Consider the following 12,617-nt stretch of genomic DNA (forward strand, 5'->3'; position numbering starts at 1 on the left):
AAAGTCAAGTTTGGGATATTTGCCAATCAGTAAATTATTCAAACAAAGCTAGATTCACAAGTTCAATGTCAGGGTCACATTTAATTTCAAAACTTATCAAATAAATTCATACAAATGTTAAGAATGGATAGTGGTAGTAAATGCACTTGGTACAAATTCATCAAGGGAGAGCAAAAACAGTCATATTGTTGGGCGACACTAACAGACAGAATGTGTTGCAGGAGAAAAGACAATTCACTGCTCATGTACTGCTTTCTCCCTCATAACTTCTGAAAAGCACATTGGCAATGATCGTTTTGTGTTTCCTACCCTGCTGCTTGCAGTTTGACTCTTTCAATTCCCTTCATCTGCCTCTCAATGTGCTTGTGGCGAGACCAGGAGAGAAGATGTCGACACGAGAAATGTTTCAACCCGACACTGAAATGTGTCTCTGCCCCTTCTGACATTGTCAAACCTGCTGTGCTGTGCTGAGAAATACTCCTCCTACACAGTTTCATTCAAAAGCTCCACTGCATCAACTCTGGGGGCTAAAATTATAAGTAATACAAACAGCTCATCCAATCATGGAGTTTGAATTAAACTTTAAAAAAAAAAAGAAAAAGAAAAAAAGTTTTCCTTCAACACATTTTTGATATGCAGAGTTGTTTAAGGACAGGTCAAAGTAAACTTGAAATTAGACGTAAACTGTGGAGCTAAGCCGGATACCTCCTGGCCTGGATCAACTTGGTGCTGAACTTTCTGGACCATCAGACTGAGATAAAAAGCTCCTGGCACCTCAAGCCCCGTATAACTCTCTAGATTTCTTCTCTATTCAGTAATAAACGTGAGATGTTTCACCAGCTAGCAGTGTTACAGCGCACAGACAAGGTGGATTTGCTTTTTGTGACACAAATTGAATTCTGAACCTGAGATCTGTTTGAGGGGGGGAGGAGGGTGCCAAGCCTTGAAACTCCTGAAACTAAAGTGTGCGCTATGTCTACTCTAAGCACACCGACAGCTCAGGTTTGTCACCCAGTTAAAACAAGAACAAAACAAAAAAAAAACAAAAAAATAAAAATAAAAACGGGGCTATGTGCGCCACTAAAGACGCCACTAAATTCTTAAATCCACTAAAATACAAAACTCCAGACATCCTCAAAATGTTGGCTGCAAAAATGACTTTACTGCAGTTTTAATACGTTATTTTTAAAACCACCATTTGCAACTTCTCTGCATTTTACATTGAATCAAATGAACTGGACTGAAAGGGAGAACAGTGACCCCACCTCTTTGTGCAACAACAACAACAAAAAAAATACACAGGTAGGTAGGTGTCTCTCCCCCCTTTCAAAATCAGATCAGGGGCAAATGATTAAAAAGAAAAAACAAACAAACAAAAAAAAAAAAACACCTGTACAGTACTTTTTAACAAATTCATGAAATACAGGATTTCTGGCTAACGCAGTCCTGTGTGCGAGACGTCGTGTGTGTTTTATTTTGTGTGTGTGTGTGTGTATGTGTGTGTGTGCCTTGGCCAAACTGACGCAATGGCTTTTGAAGGTTGAGTCCTGCTCCTCTGGATCTAAGCCTCATTACTGCTGAGTTTTCATCCTGGTACATTTTGTTACCTCCCTCGTCTCTAAAACATTTTGTTTGACTCATCTATGTTGCCTAGATCCCTCTATCCCCGATGAAGCTGAACAGTTCTGTGGCAGGGCGGCACACTTTGCTTCAGCCAGTCAAGCTTTCTATAACTATGACGGCTAGTCCTGCTAGCCTGACTGGCTCGCTGAACAGTTCATACACTGGCTGCTTGTGTTCTGGCTTCCTCTGCCTCTGGAGCTCTCTGGCTCGGGTCGAGGAGGATGGAAGGGAAAGTTCATATAAGGACATGTGAGGGTTCCTGTGGGGTTGCTGTAGTACCGCAGCTTCCTTACTGCTGTTGCTATAGCAACAGAGCAGAGTTGGGAACCGCCTTGGCACTGTTATTTCCACCGCAGCCCCTCTGGTCGGTAGGCAGGATGGTGGATGAGGGGGGAGAAAGTTGTTCAGAAGGAGGTCAGAACAGGGAGAGCAGGAGAGTGTTATGAAAGTTTGTAAAGGGTCAGTGAGTTCCTCGGGAGGAAGAAAGGAGCTTTTGGGATCCCCAGGACGAGGCGGTGGGTAGGAGGAAGAGGTAAAAATCAAGGGGCTGAAGGAACAGACAGATCTGTCTTTCTTTCCAGTAAAAGAGAAGCTCTCCATCTCCCTCCACTGAGGGAGAAAAGAGGAGCAGAGATCAGGAGGAACTGAGTGAGGTGGGAGCTCGTCTTTGTCTGTCTCCTCACTGAGACTGACAGGTGGCACAAGCAGGCCAAGGACCAATGAGACGACCAGAGGAGGGATGATGGGAGGGACTCGATGTCCGTCCCGCCACGACCAAAAAGAGGACATTTAGCCTTAAGAGCTCAGGCGGGGCCGCTTCCTCGGAGACTGCTCTTCCTCCTCATCTTCTTCCTCTTCATCCTCATCGTCAGGGTAGTCCACCAAACCAACCAGAGCAGTCTGAGAGAAACACAAGCAAGGCCAAATTAAAAACATTTAAAAACTTACTAAGATTATTAACTCTGATTTCTGCAGCTGCTTTCTGTCCGTCGCTATCAGCTCTCATTTCTGGACGAGGAAGACATATGTTTGCAGCTCAGGGATGTCACACAATTTTGTGAAAGAATGTGGACAAACAAGAAAATAAACACACACTAATTGATAGCTCATTTAGCACCATTCTCATTTACCAGCCCAATCTGAAACATGTAATGTAGACATTAGCTTCACTCTAATTTTGGACTCACTTTGCTACACAAGAACATGACTAAGAGACAATAAGGTCTGTGTGATTTTGCTCTTCTGTTCGCAGTGTTTAAGGACAGCTTTGCCTAAGAGGTAACACTTGAAACTGCACTGGCTTTACAAGTTGTGTCGCATTTCTGAATTATGAAAAAATGTTGCATTTCAGTCCTCAAGTACTGAACATCGAAACCTCTTTGACAGCAGCGATGATGCTGGCTTAGAGTAGTTGGCAAACTGGTCAGTTTAGTGAATAACAATCAAAACAGGTGATCCTGGTCTCTAATCTTCACAGCATTATTTTTATAGATTCATTACCTTCACTACTGGTGTGGCAGGAAGAGCAACTGTTTTGACAGAGGATGTTGAACTGTTGTTTGGAGTGACGGCTGGTGAGGCAGGCGGGATGGCAGCAGCCTTCCCGTTGTTGTTGGCACCATTAGCTCCGTTGGCAGCTCCTGAGACAGTAAATATCAAACTTAAAGGGCTGTTGCACTCTGGAGATGAAGGGGTTCCAGGAGGATAAATACAGTAATGCCAGAGCAGATTACCTTTTTTGGCTTCCATGTATTTGCCGTAGCTGTCAGAGAAGTCATCTTCCATTCGGCTCTTCTCGACAGCCTCTCCATCATCGTCATCCTCATCATCGTTGAACCACAACTCCTCATCCTCGTCCAACGACCGTGCATCTCTGCGATATCTGCAGGGAAAAAAATGTAACCGCTGAAGTACAATTATCTGTTTTGCAACTGGGAATGTTAAAAAATCTATGAAAATATAATCTCTAAGATTACGATCACTTGACTGCACTTATTTGACCTTTTGTGGCCAATCAGACTACTGACCTGTTGAGTCTCTGACTCTGCCGGTCTTTTTCCTGCTCGTACCGTCCTTTCAGGCCCTTGAAAGTCTGGACGTACTCGATGGATTCAAGTGCTTTGTAGAAGTTATCCACAATGTGAGCTATGAGAGACTTGATGTCCTCCTGCAAAGAGAAGACAATGGAAAAAGATTAACGAACCAGTCTCAGTGCCACGTGAACACACTTTATACAGATGAACACTTTTCATCAAGGTGTGTGACTACGCACCACTTTAATGAACTCAAAGAGCTCTATGATGGCTGAGTTGAGGAGGTTGTATCGGGTGCCGTTGTCCAGCAGGGCATTAATGACAGGCTCAAACAGGTTCCCTTTGATGATGTAGCGGTTGTAGTACTCATCCTTCAGACCAATGATCCTGCGCATGAAACGCAGGGCACCTTGGACAAACACAGACAACAACATTGTAAAGATGAAGCTGCGTTTGTGCTGAATTCTGTGAACAAGAACAATGCTGAGGCTGTTCATTGGTAAGATCCATAACTCTGGTATGGTTAAAAACCTTGACAGTATACTAAAGATATACACTGAAAGGACATTTATAGGGAAAGCATGACAGAGAAACAGGAAGGTGTGTTCGTGTGTGAATCCTGAGCGAACGACTTACAAAGAGCAAGGAAGGTGTGTTTTGAGTTCATGAGCACCAGCACTCTCCTGAGCAGGTCTTTATTCATGATGTAGGTCTTGATGTGATAAGTGTGGTGCTCCACACAGAAGGTCAGCAGCTCCAGGATGAGCGCCAGCAGCTGAGCTGTCTGGAAGTTATCTACACAAACAAACAAAAACCCACGTCAGGACATTACAAATGCATTTACGAAAGTTCAAATTCACATTACACATTTAAGCTGCAGACTATATAGTACCTTACAGTCTTGCCGTTTTCCCAACAACAAATATTATTTTTTTGTTATTCAATTGGAAGCAAGTGTGTGATCCTGTAATATTCAGTTTTATCTTATTATCCAGTCTTTTTTAAACAAAACATCTGTTATAGTATTAGCTCTGGAAATGATGTCATACAATGTCTAAAATCACAAACATTGCATCATTTCAGCCATTTTGAAGCAGTACTGGTCATTTATTTCACCCTTTTCTAGCAGGCGACGGTGAAGGAAACAATATGAGACCGAGATAAAATTGAAATGCTGTTACTATCTGCTTCATGAATAATCATTCCCAGCAAGTGCTGGCATGCACAAGTTTCTGACTGATGATTGATGTTGAGTTACATAACACTCACCTGGACAGACTGGATTGATCTTAGTTGATCCCTCCTGCAGGTCTGAAAGGCCAAGCCAAAAGAATAATCAGTCAAATTCTCCACTTATCTCACAGTATGAAACAGTCACGTTCAGTTTATGCAAGATGTCTGTCCCCGGCTCACCTTTTGAGTTTTTGTCATGTGCAGTGTTCGCCAACAGAGGAGCAGTCAGGACATGCATGCAGTACTTGTAGAAGAAACTCAGAAACTCTGTCTTCTCAGTTTTCTGAAAGGACACAAAAGACAAGAGAGAGTGTCAGTGCTGCTGGCGTTTTAGTGTTGGAACAATCGGGGTTTTATTTAACAGCTTACAAGCCTGATTGAAAGTTAGACATCATTTTATGTGCGGTCTCCATTAAAAAACTTGACAGAGGCAGGCGTCACTCTTAACCCGATGTGGGAGGGTGTGTGTGTGTGTATCGGTTCTGCTTACGTTGGTGGAAGCCAGCATGTTCTCGGGGTCGATAAGCGTCCTGAGCAGACCCATCAGCTGGACCGCCCCACCTAACTCTGGGTCTGAGTCACAAATCATCTGCTTGATCACTACATTAATCAGCAGCACGTCCTGTAAACAAAAGAAACCACACACACACGCAAACAGTAGAAGATACAGTTATGATGATGCAGTTTCAATCCAAGTACACAATATAAAAGAGAAGCGAAATTCACTAACAAATTTGCATGACACAGTAAAGTAACCCCATCTCTATCGAAAGAACATTTAGTTCAAATGTAGATTGTGGTTTCGCTGAACTATAAACGCTCCACTTCTGTTATGTATAGAGGAGAACATGTTAACCAGTAAATCAACCGCAATTTCTGTGAGCTGTCTCCAACTGCTGAAGGTGTTTCTTGTGATAACGACTGCCAACTACATTTGTGTGTACCATATTTATACATGTTATGCTCCACCCAGTCCCAGAGGGGGAAAAAAAAAAATCTGGCTCAGGGTTTCTTATTCTTTCCTGGGCGAGAGTCCATTATTAGGTCCTAAAAGTGACATGATCTCAGTAATTGGGTTGTCAAGTATGAAAACTGAGATGTGATGAACTGGGTATTACTGTGTACTGTGATTTTTGCACATAAATCATGTGCAACTTGAAACTATAAAAACTCTATGAGGAAAATATGGTTATGGCATGTTTGTTCATCAAGCTGAATACATCAAACTGGTATCAACGAACTTGAGGACAGTAAATAATTTAAATATTCTGTTTATCCCTTTTGTCATAAATGTACTGTGCAACAAAAAACTTGTTTTAAATATGTGGAATTTTTAAAAAACCCATTGCCGAACTGAAGCAAACTGCTCCCTGGCACCTAAAAAGTGCAACTACATTTGTTGAAAGTGATGTTCAGATACTTACATCGTCAGTCTGCTGTGGTTCCTGCATGACAAACTCCCTGACCATGGAGGGGCTGAATTCCACCAGGTAGGAGAAGATGTCTGTAGCTGCTGCCCTCACCTGCAAGTCATCCATTCCCTGAGAAGGAGAAAAACAAGAGTTAAAAAGGGACAAAGAGAGCATTCATGAGTGAGAAAAAAACCCCCATCAGCTTAGGTTTTCACACTGATGCAATGCCCAGAACATACCATGACTATTTCAAGAGCAGGTAAAATGCCTAGATTTGCCAGAGTTTTGAAGAAAGCATCCCTGTTTTGTGGCTGCAACGTTTGTGAAAAAGCACAGAATTCCTTGACAAAGTTCACCTGAAGAGTACAGAAGAAAAACAGATGTAATGGTTATTCAGCATCTGATACATTAAAGCAAACAGTTAAAGATCAGTGACAAAAATAATATCCCAAAGCATTACTTCTTTTGGGATACTGTATGGCAGCGGAAAAATTCTCTTTTGGTTCAGTCTCAAACACAGTCATCTTCTCCGTTCTAGTACACGAGAGCTTTCCAAAGTTAAATACATAAAAACATAAAAGGCCAATAAAATCAACTAGTTTCTATTTCACTTTCAGTAAGAGCCTGGACTGTTGAATGAATAATCTTGCCAAAGTTTATTACAAACAAGTTCACACTCACACCAATAAAAGTCAACATTATAATATAGTTCAAACTTGGTTTCTACACTAACATCAACCTGGCCTGGAGATTTTGACTTACAAGCTCTCTCCTTTTACTGTCCTCTGTGGCTTCATCTGTGAGCTGTGCAAAAACCTCTGTTAGGAACTTCTCGTCCTCCTGTGACACAAGAAAAACAGGGTTAAAAAAAGAAAGAAAAAAAACGAGGACACTGAAGAAATAAAAGGCTAAAATAAAAAGAAACTAAAGACAACAAAACTTAACCCGTGGCAATCTGTATTCAAGGGTTGAAGCAACAAGAGGAAAGAATCAAAACGGCGAACTACAACACACGATTAACACTTCACTTGCTATTTGTCTTGAAAAACAACCATCACATATAAAACATTTTGAAATGGACGGACCTTAAGGTACTGTCCGCATCATGAAAATGATTGTGTGGTACAAATTATTTTCCACAAACCTCAAACAAGCTTCATTTTGAAAACCCGTTTAACAGAAAAAACAAGGGAACATTCACTGAATATTTCAAAATAACTTATATTATTTTTATGCATTATTACCATAACGCACACACGACACTTTTTTCTTTCACTTGTCCATTTCAGATTCAAATTTTTCCAAATAAAACTGTCTGATTAAAAACTCAAATCTTTTTTTTTCACAATCTTTAATATTTCACATTTCACAAAACCACTGATCACTTTAATCATTACAGATAGGCCAAACTATAGGTTATGTTATGGTCTTGGAATTTGCTGGAAGCCACTGGGAAGACAGGTTTCTTTGCATTTGTCAAACAAATCTGAGTGAGGGGAAATGGTGAAAATGGCACTCACCAAATTCAAAACTGTACATGCACCATCAACCTGCTTGACTGGCAATGAAATTCGGTCACCATAACTTATTGTCTACACCATTAGATAATAGGTTATGATGACAACGATTATGCCAAAAGGAACAGTACAAGCTACCTGGTTTGTATTCTTACCTGCAACATACTGACAATCTCCACCTTGTTGAAGAAGATGAAGGAGGTGAGTGTGGAGAGGAAATTCTCCTCAAAGACAGACGGTGTGGGCAGGATGATGTCCTGGATGTACTGCACCCGGTAGGTCTGGTGGATCTTCTGCCGTAGCTCAGAGTCTGTGATAGGGATCACCTCCTTAAACTTTGCTGTCTTGGTCAAGAATTCCCGGTGCCGTTTAGGCTGAACCAGCGCTGGGTCATACTCAAGGCAGCCCACCACATCCATGATACAGTCGTCAGAGAACATCACCTCAAAGAGGGCCGCTTTATTGAGGAACAAGACACCTCGGACAATCTCATAGAGGTGATGTAAGCCTTCCCTGTTGTCCAGGTCCTCACATACTCTGAAGAGACCCAGGAGTTTCTTGATGTAGCCCTCGCTCATTAGGGCCAGGGCAAGTTTTTCCCTCCGGATGGGCGAAGAAAGGACAGAAGTAACAAGGTCAGCTATCTCCTCCAGTCTGCTTAGCTCGCATGGAGGGAGCTCCACCAGGTGGCTTGTCTCTGGGATCTCCTCAAATCGTTCCTCCTCTGACTCATCAATGGGGTCCTGGGTGATGTCCAGGGCAGGGTCCTTCCCTTGCACCTGAGCAGTAAATAGTTGGTAGATATAAAGCAAAGAATTTAACTAGAAGTATCACTGTGTTGCCTATGTAAGGTAGGGTAAATTACATTTTAGCACCAGCAAACCAAAACCACTCGTTTGAGTACTCCCGAGGGAACAAATATCTTCTTCCCCTAATTGACTAGACACTACAAAATGCTGAAACAATGCACAGACAAAAATCAAGTAAAACTGGATTGACTTTACCTGGCAAATCTTCTCCCAGATCTCATCACAGCCAGCCTTTTCCTGGAAACTTAGAGCAAGGTCATAATTATCTGCTTCTGACCAGACAATCAGTGTGTCCTGAAAAAGAGGGAGAAAGAAACATTTAACAGAACAGAAAAATGCTTCTCAGTACATTCATAGGACACACTAAAATATGTTTGCAAACCTTCTCTCTCTCACACATACACACAAAAAAAGAGTGCAAACTCACATATGAGCAACACACATACAAGCTCTTTCATGCCTGTAAACGTATAAGGCAAGCAAGTCCTATGAAATGATGGCATTGTTTTGTCTATAATTTGCAAGGAAAACATTTAACTCAGGGTTATCATTTCAAACCATGTGAAATTTCTGTTACACATTTCATATTTGTTTGTTTTATTGTTGGTATGGTAATTACTAATGATGTTAAATGCTTATTACTTGTTTCCAGATTGACAATCAGACCAGCGTACTAAATTTCCACTATCTGTATCATTGTAGCAGTAAGTGTCCAGCACCAAGTATTAATGTTGAATTGATTAAAACTTAATACTGGAAATATTGAGAACTCATATCTAACAGGTATGTATTTGCACTCCTTCAGTAGCTGATCCAGTCTCAGCTTATCTATACTTACCTGTTGTTTCTGATATGCAGTATTTGGGCTTATCTTCGACTCCAATAGTAGTGATCCTACAACACAAAGAATTGAGCAACTTTCAACTGTTGAACTAGTGCAAATAATCACAACAAACTTTGCCAAATGATTACTTCACCAATTCTTGAAAGTTAAGGTCAACACATCTACCAGGCAGTGAGCATTTAAGTAGACAATGTGAAAACCTGAATAATACGTTGTAAAAACAGAGATAAAACTTAAAACAGAGGGGCCAAGCCTGTTCCAACATTATTTATTTCCCAGTACATCATAGAATCAACTTCAAAATTCTGTTAATTGTCTATAAAGCACTTAATGGTTTGGTGTTCATTTTTAATCGTTGTATTTCTGTATTTTTATACTTTGCTTTAAAACGATTTTATCATGTTTATCAAGCACCTTAAACTACCATTGTGTATGAAAAGTGCTAAACAAATAAAACTGACTTGACTTGAACACATAACGGTGTATTATCCTGTGCAACATAACAACTTTGTACGTCCAGGACTCGACTTTGAGGCCCCCCCATGCTACCGAGATCACGTCGCCTGCTACAACCAATTATTTAACATATTGTCTTTTGCCTAAAGACAAGAATAAAACTGGCTATTCCAACAGCCTGGCTCCAAATGCTGCAGCAATATAAAAAACGCAACCCTAGTAAGTTAACCAAGTAAACATAATTGCCAACTGAAGCCTTCTGTCCGAACAACCAGGAGTTAGCATGCTACCGTTAGCCGACGTAACGTCGGTGCGGCTATGCTAACCGGGAACTTACCGTCTGATTCGGCCCGAACTAATAACGATATTCCCTTCAGGCGTTCAACAAAGGTTGACGAGACGTGTCCGGTACCCCGATCGTCCCATTGCCGGTCTTCATTCAGCGTATACACTTTGACTCGCCGCCGAGTGTCCGACATGGTTAACCGAGTCGGAGCTAGCAGGCTAGCTGTCTGCTAACAAGCTGTCGCCTCAACCCCGTCGACTGTTTTCTACCCGCGACCTGTTAACTTTGTTTCCAGCCGCATGTTACACTACATGCACGTCTAAAAGTCAACTTCACAACAGCCGTGGAAATATCTTAGTGGCTATTTCATGAACACATCACGTTCACGGCGTCAAGGAGCTCAACAGGAGGCCTAATGTGAAGTAGTAAAATTCACAGAGAACACAACAACTCCAACGGCCTCTCTGCTAACGTCCACAGACCGCCATCTTGTAATCCGATCTTGTGTTCCTTTTTTCTTCCTCGACGTCAATCAAGCGCTAACTGCCGCGCGTGTCCTCCTCCAGCTCCCGAGCAGAGCGGCGTCGTCCAATGGGAGAGCCGCAGCAGCGCCGCGTGCGCCACCTACCGGCAAGAATAGTAGCAGCAGCAGCATTTACCTGCAGAATTAATCTGTTTATTAGCCCAGTATGCAAGCATGGATATATTATAAGATGTGAGACTGTAAGATATGTCTTATTATACATCCATGGGTCTCTGCGTTTGCTTGCTTTGCGTTTTCATTTTTTATTTTTATTTTCTTTTTTAGCAAGGCAAGTTTATTTGTATAGCACATTTCAACAACAAGGCTGGTGGCACCTGGAAGCTGCTTGGCATCCTCTTTATCACATTCCTTATATATATTATAAATCCATTATAATTTTGTTATCCTGTTCCATGCTGCATATCTGTAATTTGTCTTTCTTGTTCTACATCTATTGCATGCCTGTCCGTCCTGGGAGAGAGCTCCCTCCTCTGTTGCTCTTCCTGAGGTTTCTTCCATTTTTTCCCAGTTAAATTGTTTTTTTTAGGGAGTTTTCCTTTATTCGAATTCAAGGGTCTAAGGAAAGAGGATGTTGTATTGCTGTACAGATTGTAAGGCACCCTGAGACAAATTTGTGATTTGTGATATTGGGCTATGTAAATAAATAGCCTCCAATAAATTTACTTAAAACATAAAAGGCATCAAGACAAAATGTAAAAGAAATATATTATAAAAATAAAATACAAGATTTATTAAAGAGTTAAGAGAATAAGAAATAAAAATTAAGCAAAAATAAAATAAGACAGATAAAACAGGAGGATAAAAGTTACAGTAGCAGGATAAAACAGCGGAGCAATGTAAAACTATTACCAGCTGTCTGAGGGCCTGACTCAGTTTAGAAACTGTCATACAGTGAGGACAAAAAGAAATAAAAATATAAAACAAGACAGGCAGACAATACAAGTTAACAAGTTAGACAAAAAATTTTTCATTAAAAATTCCAGGATCTATAAATATACAAATATTTTCCATTTCAAAATTTTAACTGCTGGACACAAGTTGCCTCCTACTTCACTGGAAACTCCATCCTTCAAGTTTCTACATCAAACTTGTGTAAGTTGAATACTGGACCACGATTGGCTCAAAACTATTTGTGATGTCACAAATCATGCTTGTAGGCCCACCCCTTAAAATTGTTTTTTCAATGAGCACAGAGAAACTTCCCACTTTCAGCAGATTGATGTGAAAACAGCCTTCTAGTGTCAAACTCTGCACATACATCATTCTGCACAGTGAAGCTCAAACATTCAACCGTAGGCGCAAGAAAAACATATTTTTGAGTGGAGAGGGACTTTAAAGTACTAAAGTAAAAGTGCTCGTTTTGCAGAAAATCGGGCTGGGACTGATATATTAAATAAATTTACCAAAGTACATTATTAATACTGATGAGTCAATGCATAAGCAGTGTTTTATTGTTGTATCTGCTCGAGGTGGAGCTAGTTTTAACTGCTTTGTGAGGGTTGTAAGATAAATCTGAGGGGTCTTGAGATGATAGATTAGGTAAGAAAGAAGAAAAAACATAGTTCTGCTACATACATTTGGATTCATTTTTCTGAACTTTTCTGTAATCTTTGCATTTTTCTGAAGTTTTACATCTTTGGGCCTCAAAGAGTTATTTCTTTGAAACCATGTGAGGTGAAATGTCTCTTTGGTGGAACTGCAAACAACTCAGACATCTGAAACATTAGAAGGAGACACAAATACACACTAATTTTTTGTTTTGTTTTGTAAGGACCCACAAGTCAAAAAGTTTGGGAACCACTGGTTTTATCTTTAATAATTCAGTGTAATCTATAAGCTCATCACTATGTTATTTTATGT

The 12,617-nt window shown here is 40.8% G+C and overlaps 1 protein-coding gene across 1 annotated transcript; it reads right to left on the bottom strand.

The window, feature by feature from the left end:
* Nucleotides 1-61: 61 nt before the first annotated feature.
* Nucleotides 62-10,741, bottom strand: ppp4r3b (protein phosphatase 4, regulatory subunit 3B). Its single transcript, XM_067610550.1, has 16 exons — nt 10,265-10,741; nt 9,466-9,521; nt 8,823-8,921; nt 7,974-8,597; nt 7,064-7,141; nt 6,541-6,657; nt 6,314-6,430; nt 5,380-5,511; nt 5,070-5,172; nt 4,926-4,967; nt 4,293-4,451; nt 3,896-4,065; nt 3,651-3,790; nt 3,357-3,505; nt 3,124-3,263; nt 62-2,523 (listed from the first exon to the last, which is right to left on the bottom strand). Exons 1-16 carry the CDS (start codon nt 10,404-10,406, stop codon nt 2,419-2,421), a joined length of 2,373 nt encoding a protein of 790 aa, XP_067466651.1. The 5' UTR covers nt 10,407-10,741; the 3' UTR covers nt 62-2,418.
* Nucleotides 10,742-12,617: the final 1,876 nt, after the last annotated feature.

This window comes from Thunnus thynnus, chromosome 14, assembly GCF_963924715.1.
Source record: "Thunnus thynnus chromosome 14, fThuThy2.1, whole genome shotgun sequence".
Classification (NCBI taxonomy): domain Eukaryota; kingdom Metazoa; phylum Chordata; class Actinopteri; order Scombriformes; family Scombridae; genus Thunnus; species Thunnus thynnus.

Coding starts and splice junctions, on each gene's coding strand:
- ppp4r3b (XM_067610550.1), bottom strand. CDS start 10,406: ATGTCGGACACTCGGCGGCGAGTCAAAGTGTATACGCTGAATGAAGAC. Junction 4,968..5,069: donor ACATGACAAAAACTCAAAAG/GTGAGCCGGGGA, acceptor TTGGCCTTTCAG/ACCTGCAGGAGGGATCAACT. Junction 3,506..3,650: donor CAGAGTCAGAGACTCAACAG/GTCAGTAGTCTG, acceptor TTTTCCCTGCAG/ATATCGCAGAGATGCACGGT.